Raw genomic sequence first — 20,346 nt, forward strand, 5'->3', positions numbered from 1 at the left:
TTACATGGCCATGTTTTATTTTAGATGTGATATATTTTTGTGCACCTACACCAGATTTTTGTAAATAACACACATACATTGATCAGTGTGTGTCCTCTTAACAAGACAGGAAAGTAAAACAAACAGCTTAATGACTACTGTCTATTACTAACCCACTCGTCATGCTGAAAGTCAGTTTCTACTATAAAGCTATACTAAAGACTAAATAAACCAAAAAAACCAACACTTATATACATTCATGTACAAAATAAGTTAAATCAAAAGTAGTAAAGTAGAAACTGAGATTTATAAAAAAGACAAAACAGCAACATAAAAATGTTTAGTTTTCACCTAAGTGTTGTCTCGCCTTCAATTTTTAAAGTGATAGCAACGTAGAAACAAGATGCTGTTGGGTTGGGGTCTAGTTAGCTGTGCCTCCATCTTCAGGTACAGATTCATAACGCTGGAGCTAGAGAGACAGAAGAAAAAAAACCCAAACATCAACATTAGTCGAGTTCACAAGCCTTTCAGGAGCTCCTTGTGTCCATGCAGACTGTCAGATAAAAAAAATAAATACACACTGTTACAGACAGGTATCAAAAAGCATCATGGCAGACAACACACTGACCCACGAGAAGCGATACAACACTCATACCAGAAGCCTCGGAATAGAGCTGTACCACGACAAAGGTAGGACGTGGTACATGATTGAGGTTTGCTTCTTTTGTCCTTACTAGTCTGGACACACTACATCATAACAAAACTACCAGACAGTCACAAGGAGTTTTTGAGCAAATTCCTTTTCATTGCACTTCAGGAGATTATGTGATTGGTATCGGAAAGAATGTATGGAAAAGATTACATTGAAAAATTATGCATGATCCAAATTTTTCCAGCAAAACAGTTTCCCAAATATGACGTTAAATATTGAAAACAAACAACAAACTGGGAGGCATCAGCTGCATGTTTTCAGGAAAGTATCACTCGTTTACATTTGTAACGCTGGTTAAAACTTGTTAATGCTTCAATCGAACACACTGCTCCAAGGTCATGGGGTCATTTTGTCTCCCTTTGTCTCATTTCAAGTTATATTGGATATGTCGCGCTACTTTTGTGCATGTTAAAGTTTGTACTCTGAACTTTAGAATAATTGAAGACTAAAAGATCTATTTTTGTGTTGTATTAACTTATGTACTGATGTATTGTGAAATCATTGCACAACATTTTTTTGCTTTTTATTTCAACTTGTGGTATCTTGGCATTAATTTATTCTGGCCAGCTGTAGGACACCATGTCTTCTTTGCATTCTGTATCTAATTATAATGACTGTGCTTCAAAAATCTTAAAATCTAAATGAGGTTTAAAAAAAAAAAAAAAGAAGAAAAAAAGTCTTTTTACAAACCACTGGAGGCTTACCTTTGCTTTAAGCTCTTTATTTTCCCCTGCCAAGCGTGCACACTTTTGCCTGAGATTAATCACCTCCTGCTGCAGAGCCTCAGCATCTTCTGAAGTCTGCCCAACAGCACCGAGTTGCTGCTTGACAAATCTGGTAGAAGGAGCCAGTTAAAGAATCTACAGCGAGTGTAATTTCTGTTCAGACTTGTAGCTGGGAGGGAAAATATCAGCTGAAGGTTCACCTCAACACACAGATCATAATGTTGCAGGCTCATAATGTTCAGAATCAGCTTGTGCAATTAGAAGGATACTCCAAAGCGTTGTTGGGCTTTTCTTGTTGTTCATATAGCGACACAAGAACTGAAGACCAGGAGGGGAGAGAAAAGAGTTAAACTTTCTACTTATCACTGACTGTCAGTAAATACTTGGATGGACTCTTAGTTCTGTTTACTTGACCTCTGATAACATAATTCGTGAGTTAAATGGCAAATTTGGACTGTTTACTCAAGCAAAGTCCTTGTACTGTGCATTTACGTTAACTCAAATTATAATCTAATGAATTTGAGAAGTTCAGCACCATTTCTTACAGTGAAAAACAAGTCAAAAATTCTTAATAGGTGGAAAATCCTGCAAAAAATGTATGTTTGATATCTTACATTCTCTATCAACATTACATTAGCTATCAATCCATGTTCTTAAGATGTGTTTACTAAAAAGCCTGACACTGGTGAAAAGGTTTTCGACGTTTCCCCTCAAGGCTACTTGGTGTCAGATAATAATTTGCAGCACTGTCAGAAGAGGGTCTAGCTTTCAGTTATGCTCTGCAATACTTTGCGAATAGCTCCCAAAGCTAGTATAATGACTTTAACAGAAAAGAAATGCACCTTACCACTAGTTAGACTGTCAACAACACCAGCTTTCTCCAAGTATCTCCTAAACTGTTCCCTCTTGGGGTCTGGACCCTGCTGGAGGAAGAAAAATAAGACATTTTATTACCAGCTAATCATAAAGTACCTTTAAGCTGTCACGTCTTGCCTATTAGAGTGGGCCAATATGATTAAGAGTGTTCTCACTATTTGTAATTCCCTCGTATTTAATGCCCTGGACTTCAAAGGTGTAATAAAGAAAGTATAATTTGTAGCCGTAGCTAGTTTATTTACGTTCTCCAAACTCTGTTTACCCACAAACATTTGCAGACCCCCATCACCGAGAAAGCCCAAATACAAGCCGTCACAGGTGCGATGGCGACCTCCCGATGAGCCTCCCTCCCTGCTAACATTAGCTTAGCTGTGCTTGAAACACAGGACATGAAGCGGGTTCTTAAAAACAGCAGAGTAAAATGAATACAATGACAGCACACGCGCTTACTTTATAATGTGCCATAGTAATGTCGGTTAGAAAACTGCCTTTTTCGTGTAGACAGCTCCTATATTTAGCGTTCCGCTTAAAATGGGAGCACCTAACTTTGAGAATCAGGTACACCGCCGGCCGGGTCGGTAAAAGTTTACTTTCGTTTATCTTCTTCGCTCAACCAACTGCTCCGCAGAGTCAAAGCTGCATTCAGGAGCTCCTCGGGAATGTAAGAACGTGCAAAGGTTCCTCGTCACGAAACCAGTGATAAATTCTTACATATCTCCATTTCTGTTGTTTTCCCTCTTTTACAAAGCACTTAAAATTGCACTCTTAGGCCATTCTGCGATTGGAGGGCAAATAATGCGTCAAAACTGCTAAACAAAACAACAACAAAATAATATCATTGTGTTTAGGAACAATAATAAACCATCAAAAAATTAGGTGTGTCCAGCTCAGGCAGTTTTTATACAGATACACTAGGTACACTTTTTAAGAGTTATTGTAGTTGCCGTATGCTATGCGGCATTGCATAGGCAATATAATTTACACAACAATGGATTTATTTACTCAACATGGATTATTTAATCTGTCCTGCAATTGCGGAAAGAAATAATTCCTACATTTCAGAAGGCTCATGAAAGCCTTCGCTTCACTGTAGTAGGCGCCTGCTTCCATCTGCTGGTAACAACACAGAATAACACTATAACACACTCTGTTTGGTTCGTCTTCATTAAATGTTCCCTTTTAACCCAAGATCATTTGTGACTATTATTTTAGTCCACAAAAAAAAATACTCTAGGTGGTTTAAAATAGCTCATTTAAAAAAATGAAAGGTTTTATTTTCTCCTCTTTCGAGCGACAGTTCATAAAACAAGTCCGAGTACTAGTCAGGTGACAGCGGTGAACCTCATTAAAGTGGCAGGCTGCTCGGCCAATCACCTGTCGAATTGTAACCAAAGCAGCGAATCAGAATCAAAGGGCGGGACTAAATGGTGAGGTTTTTTTTCAGGGCGAGAGGAAATCCTAAGGAAATGTGTGGGATCACGCTCTGCGTTTCCAAGTGGCTCAGGCGTTATTGACAAACTATCTCCATCGGGTGACGTTACTTCATGGTGCCTACCAACGGCCCGCTACAAACAAACAACTAACCGACAAAGTAAACGGGGGGAATAAGGGGGGAAGCGACCGTGCTTAGGACAAAATGTCGATTCAGTACGAGGTGGAACAGCTGTCTGACAGCTACGGGGTTGCGGACTCGTTTCCCAAAGATTTCGGTTATGGTGAAGAGGAGGCCGACATCGAGGACAGCCCGGCACCGTCCGACAGCAAACCCAGGATCCTGCTTATGGGCCTGAGGAGAAGCGGCAAATCGTCGATACAGAAGGTAGGCGGAGATGTTAAACTGTTAGCCTTCCGAGGCGAGCGCCGCCTGCCTCAGCCTCACGCGAGTATAAACGGGACGTTAGCCAAAATAGCTACCGAGTTGGGTTAGCATGTCGCGAGCGATGACGGTTATCAGTCAGCTGACGGCGTGCTCAGCTACGTAAGAATTGAAGAAATAATAACAATAATAGTCATAATAAAGAAAATTTGTAGAAAGCTAATGGTCACTTGGTTATCTGTGTGAACTAACACCGGTGTGTCCGCAGGAGTGAATTATTAACCAGCTGAACAGAGGCGCTCGGTGCATCTTTAATGGTGCGTGTGTACATGCAGCATGTGACTGTTTGGTTAACAACTTATCCGACATGCAAACAAAAAACAGAAAAGAAAGTCTATGTCAGTCCCACCCAACTGTGCGGTATAGATTTGGAGTGTGCCTTTCACATGATATCAGAGCGACCACACCTTTCGGTCTGCAAGCCATAACACTTTTTAAATCAGTGCAGCACGTGCAAGGCCTCTTTACCTGAGTCGTACCCATTTTATCTCAGAAAGAGGGATAAAAAATTTGTTCGGCCGCTACTTACCCCCCTCCAGTAACTGCCCCTGTGCATGATGGACTATTCAGACGCTCCCACACTCTCAAAAAATCAGGAACAGCCAGAACTCCAGTATGCTCAAGGAAATTAAGCCCGCCGTATAGTGACACAGCTCCTTGTTAGGAGATGACCTCAGTAGCTGCTCTGAGATTGCTATGACCAGCGGCACCTGTGTTTTCACCTGAATTCCTAATTATTAATTTCATAAGCAGTTTTGGCCTTCCATTAAAGCATATTAATGACTGTCTATAAAATGTTTTTAAAAAGTGATGCTTAATTTGCTTAAGTTTGAAATGCATTTTTGATTTATTTATTTATTTTTTTTTAAATGGCCAAAGATACTTAAATCTATGGATGATGATTAACACAGACTTTTTGCTAGCTAAATGCAGGGAAACGCCACCCTCACCCCACAAAGTAAAACCCTGTATGAGTGTAGATGACATTTAATATGAAGGCAAAACCTCTGTCAGCTTTGGTGACTGCTGTAAGCCTGGAGCCAAAAAAAGTTGATATTACAAGTTATGGCAGAGGCAACAAGCCACCAACGCCTGTGGAAACTTTGCAGTTGTTGGCAAAGGGGGAAGGCACATTCGGAGGCAGTGAGAGAGAAGGAAAAGCAGGAGTGTGGATAACAGAAAAGGGACTTGTAGATATTGTGGGTTGGTGCTAGGGATGGGCTCAGGCGGAGGCAGATGACTTGCTGTTTCCTTAAAAGAAAACAGGAAAAAAAGTTTTTAAAAAGGTTAATATATGTAAAGAATAATAATTTAAAAAAAAGTTCATTACTAGTAATCCAGTTAACTACAACATAATTAAAAATAGGCACAGTATAAGGCGGAATGATAAGATTCTTTAAAAAAGTCCAGAAACTGAGTCTCAGTTAATTTTGTTAATTCCCCAAAGTATGGAATTGTAACTGTAAATAATCAAATGACCACAACCACCTGTCATGCAGCAAACCCTCAAGGCTGGTTCCACTTTTTCTATTTTTTTTCCCTTTTTCTAGTCTTTATTTCATATTTCATCTATAGGCTGCTCAGAATATGTTTCTTGGCCTGCCACTTTCACTGTTGTTGCACTGTTGTTTAATAATAGATTAGACGTAGTTGACCCTTCTATGATATTTTATTATTTATGTTCAAATCCAAGGGGGAAGTATGAAAAGACTGCATATAGCTTGACGTGCTGCAAACCTAACCTACAGAAAGTGCATGGAGAAACTTTCTTGTGACGAAGCACACTTCTGTGCCAGTGCATATATGTGCACTTGCACTGTGTTTGCTATAATCCATACACCCTCAAGTCGAAGATTAACATTTCGATGTAAGCTGCCAACTGGGCCCGAGAATCATGTGATTTGGATTTTTGCTGGTTCATCGGCCGGTGACCTCAGTGGACGACACATTGATTTAAAATGCCAGCAGGGGAGCAAATACTCCTACCACATCACACGTCCAATACATCTCAAATCAAATCAAATCAAATCACTTTTTATTGTCACATCACATGTGCAGGCACACTGGCACAGCACATGCGAGTGAAATTCTTGTGTGCGAGCCCCACAAGCAACAGAGATGTGCAAACACAACAACACAAACGAGCAAAATACAAGAATGGCCAACCTGAAACTAATAAATATATGTACAATATATAATAGTGTATGCATTTCTGGATGTGTATACTAAATATTTTCCTGTGTGTGTGTGTGTGTGTGTGTGTGTGTGTGTGTGTGTGTGTGTACACATTTTTACAAATTAAATAGTAAAAAAATAAAATAAAATAATAATAATAATAATAATAAAATATATAAAATATACAGAGTTTTCGTTTTCTACCCTATTTGTTAAGCCTTCCTCTCATTAATTGTTAACTTCAGTTCAATGTACAGCAGCCACTTTACTTTCCGCAGCGTGAAAAGCTGAAAAATGCTGACGAGAATGACGTGTTGCAATGGATCTGAGTCTGCAGTGTTTTGCCCTTTTCCCTCTTGTTCTACATGTGATGTCTGGATGATTGTGTTAATTTGTGCTAGAGTAACACTATAAAGCAAATTACAGCACTATTGTGATAATCTTTCACATGACTGCAATATTTTAATAATGGGATTATGGAACAGCCATTTGTAAACCACAAGTGAAGAAAACCTTACACGTGTCTTCACACATACAAATGTACGGTCATCGGACTTAAAACGTTGCTGGATGACTTCAAGTCTGTTTAAATTCACACCCGCAACAAAAGTTAACAAGGTTATTATACTGAAATTTTTTTATTTACACATCTGTTAGACCCCCTCTTTATGGCCACCTCCTCAAACTCTTCCGTGAGGACAACCATCTCAGTTTAAACATATCAAATCTCCATGAATCTGCCCAGGGTCTCCTTTTGGTAGGACATACCTGAAATTACTCGTCTAGGAGTAACAAGGCATCTTAGTCAGATTCTCAAATCACCAAAGTCCCTCCTTTCAGTGTGGAGGAGTACCAGCTCGTATGTGAGCCCCTTCCAAATGATCTAGCTCCCCAGTTTTTATTGAAGTATTTATTTAATATAAAAATAAAAACTAGACTTTAGAAATAAAGAATTGTAATAAAACTAAATTGATATCCAACACTCTTGATTTAAGAAAAACATACTTGTTATGTCAGTGGCAGTTAAGAATTGATTGCAGTATTGAAAATTTGAAGAAGCGCATGTTTGTCTAGTGACTACAATGATTAGCGCTGTGTCCTCTGTCCCCAGTATTTCCAATAAATAAAGATGAAGTAACGAGAACAGACAGATGCATTTTTTTTCCCAGCAGCTAGTGTCAGAATTACCACAGATTTGTGGTCACTGCTATATTAAAGTTTCAGTGACCCTCTTACAAAAGTGCAATTTCTCATAATCCCACTGTTTGCTGAGTGTCATCATATACCAGTTTTCCCCACTAAATTTAATTAACGTAAATCCGGTTCCTCACTTTAGACTCTGTTTGTATTTATTCAACTGAAACATGGCATCAATTTTCATTTCAGGTGGTATTTCACAAAATGTCTCCCAATGAGACCTTGTTTCTGGAGAGCACCAACAAGATCTACAAGGATGACATCTCCAGTAGCTCTTTTGTCAACTTCCAGATCTGGGACTTCCCCGGCCAGGTCGACTTCTTTGACCCCACCTTCGACTACGAGATGATCTTCAGAGGAACCGGGGCTCTGATATTTGTTATTGATGCTCAGGTGAAGAGAAAAAAAAAGAGGAAGAATTGTTTGATAAGATAAAGTGTAGAAGTGCAAAATCAGACCGCTTTCAGAATCACGACCACTTACATTTTTATTAAGATGAAACTGTACAGAAGAAGAAAACAGGCATCCAAGTATACACCCATTTCAGCACTGAAGAATGAGCTGGCTGATGAACAGCCAGAGTGGCTTGAATAAAAGACAATTACATGCCACGGCTTTTATGCCTGCGCTGTCCACATGACTCTGAGTGCTTTCAAGAAGTAATCTCAGCTGCGATATAAACCACAGCTCATCTGATTGCATGGCTTTATTTGTGCTCAAGGTGCATCAGATTCAATTTGCTTCAGCAGTTGGTCACACAGTGATATGAGAGGAGAGCTGTTTTCCTTTTGCTGTTTTGGGAGGCGAGGCAGAGGTGCATTTCCTCAAACCTCACTTTAAACTGATGAGAATGTACTCCTCCATGTTATCTGAAGTGACAGCTAATAATTATGTTGGGCTTAGCTCACAAGACTGTCATTCTCACTTCTTTAAGAAGAAGCACATCTTGATTTTCCTGTTTATGTCACTGTGATAACTTTTTTTTCTTTTTTTTTTTCTTTTTTTTTGAAGGACATTGTTGGATATTATATACACTCTTACTACATTAAAATTTTTTCTCATAAAGTTTTTAAGGTTAAAAAAAGAGCAGATTATGGATGTAGTGTTCTGTAAGAATAAAGCAGCATGGTAGTATTAAAATTGTTAAATATTCTATGCTACATGTTGTTTCTGGTTTTGTGTCCAGAACAGCAGATTATGCTTTAAATCTCGTTTTAGATTCACTTTGTGAACATGCCTGTTTTTGTGTCATCTTCTTTGTTATAGGATGATTATGTGGAGGCTCTGAGTAGGCTTCATCTCACTGTGTCGCGGGCCTACAGGGTCAATCCAGAGATAAACTTCGAGGTGTTTATCCACAAAGTTGACGGCTTGTCAGACGATCACAAGATCGAAACCCAAAGAGACATCCATCAGAGAGCCAATGATGATCTGGTAGATGCCAGTTTAGAGAAGCTGCATCTCAGGTACGATTAACTTGTGATTATTTTTATCATCTGTAAAAGCCAGAATAAGGGGGGGGGGGGAAGACATCCATCCTGTTTTATATTTGATTTTCAGCAAACAAAGTTTCACACACTCAATAATGCAATACAATAACTCTACTGTTAACAGATTTAACTAATCAAGAAAACAAGCCACAGCTTATATGGCCATTAATAAGTTGGTACAGCAGTTAATCGCTTACTCCAAATCTCTCAGACAAAGCATAGTCTCTCAACAAAACTGGCTTTATTCAAGACAGTTTTAACATCCGTAATCACGTTGTCGTAAACAGACATGAGTAAATACAAGTCAGTGCAGACACAAAAAGACAACCTCACTGACTGGTAATGACACATGAGACTGAGAGATGTTTTAACCTCTTCCACAAACGTTTTATACTTGGCCCCACTCATCCTATTTGATAAAAATGGTTTAAGAGTATGGTATAAAATAGTTTTTGGATTTTTTGGTAAAGTGTTCTTGCTTCAATCAGAGTGGCTTTTTGTTTGTTTTTCCCTTTTTCAATAATTGCAGTAGAAAAGCCATTGGGATGGTTGTTTTTATTAATGTCATTTGGTAATTGGTGTTGTTGCTAATAATAAGGCCTAAAAGTAGCTTCTGTTTCCGTCATTATATATCCAGTAGTCTGTGTCTTCAACATTGTCTGCATAGTTTTAGTGTTCCTGTGAGATTCCTCTTTGACCTCTTAATGAAGCAAGAGTGGCCTCTGCCACAGCTATCAGAGCTGTTGTGATTAAGGCTCCAAAGGGCAGAAAAACTTGAGATGCAGAAAGAAAGCCAAAGTACACATCTGCTGTTTGGTTCATCTTTGTGTGCACATAGCACACCATGGTTTGTTTGTTTTCTGATATAAATGCTAAAAGTTTTAACTTTTATATAGCCTGAGGACTAAATATGTTCATTTAGTAGTCTTTAGATTGAAGAAATGATCTTAAATTTTGTCATAGAATGCTATTAATACTTTGCCATTTCGCACAATGGATGTCATGGCTTCAGTTTTTTTAAATTCTTTATTTGGTTTGTTTTGATGTGTGGTTGGTGTCAAAAATTCACCATCATAGTAAATTCATCTTTTGAAGCCTCAAGTTACTTGTTTTGGCTATACTCATCCTACCATTTTGAAACAAGAGGAGGTAAAAGTAACTAAACAAACATGGACATTTGATACTTTAAGTACTTCTGCTTTTGATTCTAATAGGGACCATCATATGTGTTTGTCTAGTCTCGTCTAACTCTAACCCTCAAAGAGTTTCCCAGTCTTGTTCTCTAAAACCTAAAGAATTATGGATTTGATCAACTGGTCCTGTAATGGAATTGACACCCTGCTAGGCTTGGGAGAGCCCGATTGTCCTGCGGAGACGTTTGCTGCCGGATACTCGATGGTCGGTTGCGTCGTGTCTAGCGACACTCTCGATGGAGGACAATGAACAACATCTACCAATTTGGAACCATGATAACAGAGTTCTGGCTGATTGGAGCTGGCTTTGACCTGGCTTATCGAAGAACAAGAAGCAGCTACAGCTGTTCAAAATCCCATAAGGCTGGCCGATATGATAGACGATTGGCAGGGCTGTACTCAGACTGTGTTTTGAACGCAATATGGATAAGATCTTGGAGAAGAACAACGGGAATGGACAGAACTGGTGACCAGTGATGGACATTAGACCAACTGTAAAAGTTGGATGCAGTTGTTCGCACTAAACCCAAACATTCACGATCTTCACTCATGCGGCCCCCCTGGCGCCAGCTGAAGGCTTGCCAAAGTTGAAGCTGACTGGAACAACAAATTCTTCCCATGATAACAGGATTGTTGACGGAACTCTTTGTCCCTCCTTCAAGGCCACCTGGGTCCACTGGAAACTGTTGACTGACGCTTAACTGGGCGTGGTGACGCTTTCTCTTAGCTGAACACAGGATACACACATGCACACACACGAAACACCCTCCCTACCCCGGATCCAACGCCTCCTCCCATGCTTACCTCCCATCCGATGTGGACACCGGATCAGCTGGAGGCGCAATCGAAGATTGCAGCGGTCCCAGATCAGCTGTACACACTGGAATACTCTCCCATGTTGCTTGTCTGTATTTTTTTTGGGCAACTGCAACTGACAAATAAAGGCTATCTAATCTCTCATCATCATCATCATCATTTACAAAGTGAACAATATGTTGTATTCATTAAGATTTGAAAGTAGTGTTTAAGACTAAACTTGTCAGGAAAGGGTTTACTTTGGTCATAGATCTGTGGAGGTGAATAGACATTTTGTCAGACAGTATAAAAATGTATCGCAACTTCTTAATTTGAAAAGTAAAGTCAAGGCCAAAGTGTCTTAGACATGCATTGTTTCAAATGGCTACCACATGATTCATTTTTGTGATATTTTCTAGAGTTAAACTAGTCCAGAATTACTAGATACTGAAATTTATGTTGCAGCTCTAATAAGATGAGTTAATGTTAATTGCAGCCTTTGCTCCGACACACTGTATAAGAAGTCTAAATGTGTTGTGTAGCACATTAAACAGTCTGTCGGGGTTAAGCCTGGGCAGCTCTGCAGCAGCTTTACTGTTGATTTTTAGGACTGTGTTGGCACACTGTGGGGTGTTTTATGTGGAGTGAGATTGTTGTTTATTCCGGTTAGACAGCCTGAGCGGTCCTGGATATATAGTGGATCTCTGCCTCTGGTGCTTTCTTCACCGTAATACATTGTGAAGTTGAGCTCCTGCCAAGTGTATGCAGACACTTCCATTTGGCTCACACCACTGTTTTCTCAGACACAAACTTTTTATTTATACATCTCACTAACCAATGTCTATAAGTCATGTGTGCCTAGTTTTCAGCAGCCTTATGAAGACTGTTTTGTTTTTTTTATTTGTCGGAATTTTTTTGCCAAGTTAGCATTAAGTTTTTATCCTTGTGCTTTTGTCTGAATCAGGCTTTAATGCTTTGATTCACATCTCTTTTCTACAATTCTGCAACTGTTTGTCATGTGATCTTGTGACTCTATGTATTTTTACCTGGTTTCATATGCATTTTGAGGAAGTGAGAAGTGTTTCCTACTTGTAACAGCTTATATGCTTCCTTTTTTTTTTTCTTCATCATTCAGCTTTTACTTGACGAGTATTTATGACCACTCAATCTTTGAAGCCTTCAGCAAAGTGGTGCAGAAGCTCATCCCACAGCTCCCCACCTTGGAGAACCTCCTAAATATCTTCATTTCTGTAAGCACACAAAAACCAATCCTTTATGCATAAGAATTCTCTTGCAACTTTGTCACTGATGGAGTGATTTATGTGTGACAGCGTTCATGGCGTGAGTCATTGCCAGCACGGAAGCCACATTAGTGTTGGCAGTTCCTCCACTGTCCCTACAGCCTTTTCTGAAGATGTTTGTGATCCTCAGTTGTAATGCTACTTTGTCCCACACTGGTAGTAGTAGTCGCTCTGTAACTTTTAACTGTTTTATCTCAGGGTATGACTTTTGAGTGGAGAACAGCTGTTTCTTCCTTAAATGTACTAACTGGTTTGGTAAGATTTACTGTATCAAGGCAGTACATTCAGTAAACAAGTTCATATTTAGTTTGCCTAGTTTATTTTGGATGAGGTTTGGCTAACTAACAGTTACTTGCCTCTTTACTTATATGAAAAACATGTAAACAAAAACAAACAAAATGCTCCAAAGTTATTGTAAATTTAAATTGGCAGCATCTTCAAAACAGCTTTAATAACTTTTTGCCTTTTTAAAAAAAAAAAAAAAAAAAAATATATATATATATATATATATATATATATATATATATATATATATATATATATATATATATATATATATATATATATATATATATATATATATATATATATATATATAAATAAATGCAGGATTTATTTTACAGTTGTATTAGACTGCATCAGTTTAAGCTTGTTGTGTTATGAGTTGACAGTTGTCTTCACATGTAAAGGCTTTAAGTATAAAGCATTGACTTTAGCTTGCTCTTATGACACATTGTCTTCATACCTGAGTTACTGTGAGATCTGATTGTGTATATATGTTATAATACACGATAAAATGACGAAAAAAGCCACAACTTGCTCATTTCCCATTCATTTTGTATTCATAATGTTCTCATAAATATATTAATTTTTTATTTTAAAAAAAAAAAAACCATTTATTCTCATGACATTTCAGAGTCTGCTCATTTTCTTTGCTTTATATTATTTTGCTATTTCAGGCTTTTAGACCATTAAAAAAAACTTTTGAATTTTACAGCCTGATCATACACAAATCAAAAATCTGATTTTTGTTTTGTTTGGTTTTTTTGGGTTTTTTTTGCAGCCTTTGTAAAAAAACAAACAAACTGTAACTTAGTTTATTCTCTCAGTAAGGGATCTGCTACCAGACATTAATTGTAACAGGAAGTAGCTTCCTGTTTCTTTACCATATTACACTTTTGACTGCCTCTTTTTTCTGTCTGTCTTCTTGTTGGTGACAGAATTCAGGGATAGAGAAGGCCTTTCTATTTGACGTGGTCAGTAAGATCTACATCGCCACAGACAGCTCTCCTGTGGACATGCAGTCCTATGAACTGTGCTGTGATATGATTGATGTGGTTATCGATGTCTCCTGCATCTATGGGTGAGTTTTGTGCTTTAGTGATGCACCAAAAGAGGTCAGAGTTGAGTAATGAGTGCTCCATGATTTGATAAACATAATTTTGGTCAGTGGTGTCTACAAAGTTAATTTTATATTAACTTTCTGTATTCATTTGCATAATAATAACTACCGTCATATTTGCTTGAATCTTTTGAAATCTTTTAAGCCTTTAAGAGACGGAGTTCACCCACGTGCTGTCTGAGGGTGCTTTCATTGAAGCACGACTTAATTTATGCACAATTAATAACCTCATAGACAAGCTGCAGTTTATTTCCCATTTCCTCTTTGAATGTTACAGTGTTTTGTTGTGTTTCACTAGTCTGAAGGAGGATGGCAGCGGCAGTGCCTATGACAAGGAGTCCATGGCCATCATCAAGCTCAACAACACCACTGTGCTGTACCTGAAAGAGGTCACAAAGTTCCTGGCCCTTGTCTGCATCCTGCGAGAAGAGAGCTTCGAGCGCAAAGGTAAGCTGTCAGATGACCTGTGATCCTCTGCTGCTCACTCGGCTTAATTTGGTTAATGGTTTTGGCTTGTGTCAAATGTCTTCATGTTTTCTTTCACTTTGTTTATCAGTGCAGTATTAGTGTGTGTCTGCATGTGTACAGATGGAGTGAAATTTGTAAACCTGGATGTTATCATGCACTGAAGTACATTACACAGAAAGATAGCCAAAGTTGGGAGTAATAAAAGGAAGCAGTAATTGACTTTCAAGCTCCAAAAACAGGAGATCCACCACTTACAATTAATTTAAATAGCAACATACTGGATGGCAGTTTGGGTGAATATCTTTGTGGCTTGTGATTGTCTGAGCCCATCTGCAGTTTGTTCCCCCATATTATGGAGAGTGTAGGAGAGTGGGTTTATTTTGATACTTAATTGTGTGTCTCCTTGAGAATTCAACACAGTCGATGAATTCTTGAGTGAAATTAAAAGTTTGTCCCATCACAAACTTTAAGCTAAAGCTGTTGTGCTAAAGGAAAAAGATATCAATTTGTAATTTGTATTTGAGACCCTGATCATTTAATAGCATGTTAGCCCTGGATCAGTTTGTGTATTCAAACAAGCTATGGGATGTACTATGAAGGACCTTCAACATAGCTGGGCTTTCTTTGCATCAGCTGGCTGGACAAAGCCTAAACCTCAGGATGTCACATTATGGTTGTGGGCTTTCTCTGCCTGTCTCAGAGTGCTTCAGGTTCTGTGAGTGTCACCTACTCTGATGAGAGACATTATCAGATGATATTAAAATGCTGATAAGAATCTATAAGGAACATAAAAAAATCTAACATTAAAATGCAATACTGCAGCAAACGAGATGAGATTAATGCTGAGCATTAATAGAGCGCTGAAATTTTAAACATCATACATTTAAACATTAAAAGGTTACTGTCCCATAGCCTAACAAAGGACACATGGGAATAAAAGTTAAATTCAATTTACCGATCGCATACTTGTTCTTTTTGTTTGTTCTGTATGCTAATTGTTAAAATCCCTAATGACCCTGATGAAGGCCACAAGCCGAAACGCGTTGGTCAATTATTAAAGTTGTTCATCTTCCCTCAAGTGTTGCTGGAGTTCCTGCTTTGTGAATTCTTTCATCCTCTCCATGCACCTTGGAAGCAGGTGAAGTTGTGCCAGAAAATTTTGCTGCGAATTGTTAAAATCCCAACAGCAGTATAAATTATAAAAACACTTTTACATTTTCTGCATCACCAAAGGGAATGCATGCACATTTCAGTGAGTTTTGAGTTAGTGTAACATTTACTCAACAAGTCCACATATAAAATGTTCCCTTAGCAGAGGATCTATATCAAATTGTAAAGCTGTAAATACAGAACTCGTTGAAAACGTGCTGCTTCCAGAGTAATCTTTATAATTGGCAGTAGCATATGGCAATTCTATAGATTTGTAGACTTTCAGAAGCACTGTTACTGCTACTGTTTGAATCCCAAAGCAAGACTCCAGTTTGGCAACTCTAAGCTTCAGCTCCCTCTACAGTATTGTAGTCTGGAGACTGGCTCGGCTACTTTATGACTTTAATGGACTTTAGCCACTACGTTGTTGACAATGTTTTGGGTCATGTCATGCTGGAAGAGCCATCCACGACCCGTCTTCAGTGTTCTGGCTGAGAGGAGGTTCCTGTCTAACATTATATCTTGCCCTGTCCATTGGGCCCTCAGTGTGGAGAAGTTGGCCTGTACCCTAAACAGAAAAAGCGTAATACTTCCACCTCCAAGCTTGACTGTGAGGATGGTGTTCTTTGGATATATTCAACATTTCTCTTCTTCCGAACACTGCAGTTCAAGTTGATGCCAAGGTAAATTTTGGTGTCATCTGACCACAACACTTTCTCCCAAGCCTTCTTTGAGACATTTAGATGTCAACTGATAAACTTCAGATGGGCCTGTTCATGTGCCTTCTTGAGCAGGGGGACATTTTTGGTCCTGCACGATTTGAATCTATTACAGCATACTGTGTTACCAATGGTGTTCTTGGTGATCCCAACTCTGTTCAGATGATTAACATGCTCCTCCCATGTAGTTTTGGGCTGATCCACCCCCTTTCTCATGATCCTCACCCCAATCCTGCATAGAACTCCAGACGGAGGGCGATTCATAGTGATTTTAGATTTTATTCAATTTCCAAAAAACTGTACCAACAGCTGTCACGTTCTCACAAAGCTTCGTGCTGATGGTCTTGTATCCAGCCTTGCAGCTCTACGTTCTTGCTTGTCATGTCCTTTGACAGGTCTTTGGTCTTGCCCATGGTGGTGGAGAGTGTGGATTTTTTTTGTTAATATTCTCTCCCTCATCATCAAAATATAACTACCATAGAGCTGGGCGATAGAACGATAACGATATGTATCGCGATATAACTTTTACTCGATAGAGAAATTAAGCTATCGCGATAGACCTCGCCGCTCTTGTCCTCAAAAAAAAAAAAAAAAAAAAGGTCAGCCAATCCAAATTAAGTAGCGCAGAGCCGAACCAATCACAGCCGCAGCGTCACGTCGCGTGACTTGTTACGTACAGCACAAGTGCCAAGCCGCACGTGTGTTTGTTTGGGAAGCAGCCAGCGGGTAATGGAGCCAGCGCGTAATGGAGGAAATGAGTGTGCCGACTAGAAAAATCAACCGAGCGTGACCGAAGAGAAAACAGATGATGGTTCCAATACCGGAGAGATTGTCAAACGGAAGAGCCATAGAAGTTCCGTAGTGTGAAGGTATTTCGGCTATTTCAAGTCTGACAAAAATAGAGTAGCGTGCACTGTAAATTGTGCCGAAAGCAAGTCTGGAAATACAATAAACTGGTGCATGCGTCACACTGTGCGCCACGTTATTGTTTCGGTGAAATGAATTTCTACAATACTGTTACTGTTAATTCTACTCTCTGCAGTGTTTAAATGCTTACATATACACACAGTTACTGTCCCTCCACACTTACGACTCAGTTCTGCTTCTATGCCCCAGCTTTGTTTACTTTTTCCCACCGAGGCTTCTAGACTTCTGATTGGCCAACATTTAGGCACGGTTAGGAATCTAGCGCCACCTGCTGCTTTGGCATGTTCACAGCAGCGTTTTCCTTCATTTCTGCCTTTATGTGTGGACGGGATTATTTTTTAAAACGAAAATGGAAAATCTCCGTTTTCAAAAATACCCGTGTACGTGTGGACGTAGCCTCAGTCTCTGACTGGAAGCGCTAATTCGTCATTTGGCTTTTGTCAGACTAAAGTAACTGTTAAAACTGTTTGAAAAGCTCAGCTATACAACAAGGAGAGATTGAGAATTTCCTTTTAGTTCTCAGTTTATTTGATATTGACAAAAGTTAGTCAGTTTTGTCTGTTCTTCTGTAAAACAAATTAAGATTTATTTTTAGAATTAATATTTTGTTTCTAAGTGGAATTGACAATTTAGTCTGTTTCGTTTGTCCTATTTTGAAACTTAAACGCTTTAGCGGCTGCCTTTTGTGTAGTTTGCAATATTTGCCTTTATTTATCTGAAAAAGTCTCATGTTCCTTAAGTACATCTACCCTGTTGAACTTATTATGGGAAATAAATATTTAAATAAAAACAAGCTGCTGATTATTTCACATTTTACTTGTGAGCAACGGCACATTTAAATCTTACAAATATAGTTATTTGGCTTATATCGTGATAGATATCGTTATCGCCTGAAATGAAAAAAACATATTGTGATATGAAAAAATCTCATATCGCCCAGCTCTAAACTACCATTTAAAAAAATTAGTGCCAGTTCATTTCATTGGAAGTGAGCAAACAGTCATTGGACTGATCAGTTGTTTAATAACATAGTTTTTTGTTTTTCGCTTTCACAGGACTAATAGACTACAACTTCCACTGTTTCCGGAAGGCTATCCATGAAGTCTTCGAGGTGGGAGTTTCCACTCCGCGTTCAGCTGGTCCACAGGCAATGGGCTCACCCTGCTCCAAGGCTGTTGCACTCAATGGCACACCACGCAACACCATCTAGATGCTGATGCAAAATTAAAAAACAAAAAGATGCAACAAGAAGGAAGAGGAAAGGAAAGATTAGGAAGGTCTCGGGAGCCTGTAGAGAAAAGACTACAAAACTGGGGCTCACCAGCGCACCAGTCACTATCCCATGCTCCCAGCACTTAAAGCACTGAGAAATGCCTCAAGCCAAGAGTGTGGGAGCAGCAGTGGAGCACAGAGGGGTCAGGCCAAGATGGACGATTGAAGGGAAATTCAGGCATCAGGTAAATGCAAAGCACTGTGTTAGCTTTGAGGAAGCCGAGAGACTAAACTGCACCTGAACAGGAAAAGGTTCAGGATCTTTCTTTGGATTTCTTAAAGCAGTCAAAGGCTGTGATAATTAGCTGCTGTTTCCTCTGTATGAACAATGTGATGTGGGGGAATAAAACCCTCTGTTATAACCTCTTCATATGGACAAACTGTTAGTTTGGAGGCTTCTGTCTCGTGATGAACCCACCCCGACCACTTCTGTGCTGAAAAAGACGATGGACATGTTCAGAGATGGCCTTATGTAGATAAAGCTTGACTGTAGTGCAAGCTTTTTCTCTCACCACCATTCACCTCACCTTACCTGAATGCTGCCCAAAACTTGCTTTTGGTTTGACTTGTGAAGGGAAAATAAGGTTTTGTGAGCAGATTAAAAAGGGATTGTGTTGTCCAGTTAAAGTGAGTGTGTGTGAGTGTGTGTGAGAAAGGTTTTGATTAAATCCCAAGCGCGTTATTGTGAAGGAACTTAACAGAAAACGTATATGTCCTTTTAGCTAAGAGCAGTTTAGCATGATTAAACTCCTGTCATTCAGTGAAAATAACTCTTCTGTGCTTGTGCTCCACTGAGGAACAGCTTCTGATTGACTTTATGATGAATAGAAAAAGGAGTTTACTGGAAATTTGGACATACACATTGCAAAAGCACTGCCACCATGAATGAATAGGAGCCAGTTACACTATGCCACAATTTAAGAAAAAAATTAATTAAATTTGTTAAGTATGAATGAGGTGGAAGGTTGATGAACAGGTGGACTCACGGTTTAGGATTGTCAGACTGGTTGCAGCATGCTTGCATGCTTTTCCACTCAGTCACAGTCCCGCCAAAAATTATTAACCCATGTAGCAACCTGATTTAGTTTAGTCCTGATGAGCGGGAGTCACAAGAGCAAATCATTACTCCAAGCATGCATACATCAGTGTGTTTTTTTCAGTTGAATTGTTATCAACCAAAACATTGCTTCTTGTTTTGAAAAGGGGAGAGTGGAAATGGAATTAACAAAGAAACTCAAACTGCTAAAGTAGGAGAAAAAGACCAAATTTTATTATAATCGCCATTAAAATGAAATGCACTGTTCATGTCTGTATGTTTGTGTTTGCTTCTGTCAGGACTGAGAGGTAAAAACTCGTACCGGTTGCACCTAAAGATCGGGAATTTGACTCAGGAACCAGGATTACCACATTATCTAGCTAACTTTTCTGAGTAAAACTAAGTTCTAGCTTTGAAGGTGTCCCTGGTTTTATTCAGCAAAGTTATTCAGGTAATTCTGGTGCTCCTTGAAACTGGCCCGAGAAGTTGTTTCATTAGTCACCCGAGAATAAGTCGCCGCTTCATTGTTGCACATCAGAACTGTGGTGGATGATTGATTTCATGTAATGTGATGCTATACTGTGTGAAATAAATGAAAATTTAAAGTGTGTTCTTGTGCTTTTATTAGTTCGTTGACTAAAGAGATATTTGAGAAACTTGCAACATGTGTGGAAATGTCTGCATTCTGCTTGACAACCCTTTCTTCACTATCTAATGCAAAAGTGCAAACAAACACAAGATGGTGCTGCAGGACCATCCAAGCCTCCTCTCCACTATTATGATATTCAGTTTTCTCTTTGCCAAGACCAATAAGTCTTTTTCATACTTGTTAAAAATACAGAAAGTGTGCATTCATTGCTTCACCTGTGCGGTGAATTATACAGCTTGTTAAATGTCACCAGCGTCTATAACAACAGCGAGAACTGCTGCTTCGTTTATTGGTTCTGCATTATGAGCATGACAATAGAATAAATTGGATTACTCAGTATTGAGGAAACGCAGGTGTTTACTCGCATCCAATTTCTAAAAAAGGCATCTTTATGTCGATTCAATG

The 20,346-nt window shown here is 39.0% G+C and overlaps 2 protein-coding genes across 5 annotated transcripts; one reads left to right on the plus strand and one right to left on the minus strand.

Moving 5' to 3' along the window:
• LOC146564004 (c-Myc-binding protein-like) lies at nt 1-4,856 on the minus strand. Of its 4 annotated transcripts, none has more exons than XM_085291429.1 (5): nt 4,698-4,856; nt 2,264-2,339; nt 1,686-1,734; nt 1,396-1,525; nt 1-448 (listed from the first exon to the last, which is right to left on the minus strand). In XM_085291429.1, exons 1-5 carry the CDS (start codon nt 4,722-4,724, stop codon nt 401-403), a joined length of 330 nt encoding a protein of 109 aa, XP_085147555.1. In that variant the 5' UTR covers nt 4,725-4,856; the 3' UTR covers nt 1-400. The 4 variants fall into 4 exon arrangements, with proteins under 4 accessions (XP_085147555.1, XP_085147556.1, XP_085147558.1 ...); XM_085291430.1 differs by having other exon boundaries at nt 2,264-2,336; nt 4,698-4,855; XM_085291432.1 differs by lacking the exon at nt 4,698-4,856 and adding an exon at nt 2,743-2,920 and having other exon boundaries at nt 2,264-2,336.
• On the plus strand, nt 3,713-19,900 carry rragca (Ras-related GTP binding Ca). Its single transcript, XM_085291427.1, has 7 exons — nt 3,713-4,111; nt 7,730-7,933; nt 8,807-9,006; nt 12,154-12,268; nt 13,540-13,682; nt 14,020-14,168; nt 18,040-19,900. Exons 1-7 carry the CDS (start codon nt 3,929-3,931, stop codon nt 18,192-18,194), a joined length of 1,149 nt encoding a protein of 382 aa, XP_085147553.1. The 5' UTR covers nt 3,713-3,928; the 3' UTR covers nt 18,195-19,900.
• Nucleotides 19,901-20,346: the final 446 nt, after the last annotated feature.

This window comes from Mchenga conophoros, linkage group LG11 (genome assembly GCF_057382185.1).
Source record: "Mchenga conophoros isolate Kocher_MC1m ecotype Shallow Benthic linkage group LG11, M_conophoros_male_GT1.1, whole genome shotgun sequence".
NCBI lineage: Eukaryota > Metazoa > Chordata > Actinopteri > Cichliformes > Cichlidae > Mchenga > Mchenga conophoros.

Bases quoted from the DNA above. Each gene is read 5' to 3' on its own strand.
- LOC146564004 (XM_085291429.1), bottom strand. From the start codon at position 4,724: ATGCACAGGGGCAGTTACTGGAGGGGG. The intron at 1,526-1,685 runs GTATCCTTCTAA...TCCTTCTACCAG, and splicing joins AAGCCCAACAACGCTTTGGA to ATTTGTCAAGCAGCAACTCG. The intron at 449-1,395 runs GTAAGCCTCCAG...CTGTCTCTCTAG, and splicing joins ATAAAGAGCTTAAAGCAAAG to CTCCAGCGTTATGAATCTGT.
- rragca (XM_085291427.1), top strand. From the start codon at position 3,929: ATGTCGATTCAGTACGAGGTGGAACAGCTGTCTGACAGCTACGGGGTT. The intron at 12,269-13,539 runs GTAAGCACACAA...TGTTGGTGACAG, and splicing joins TCCTAAATATCTTCATTTCT to AATTCAGGGATAGAGAAGGC. The intron at 14,169-18,039 runs GTAAGCTGTCAG...TCGCTTTCACAG, and splicing joins AGAGAGCTTCGAGCGCAAAG to GACTAATAGACTACAACTTC.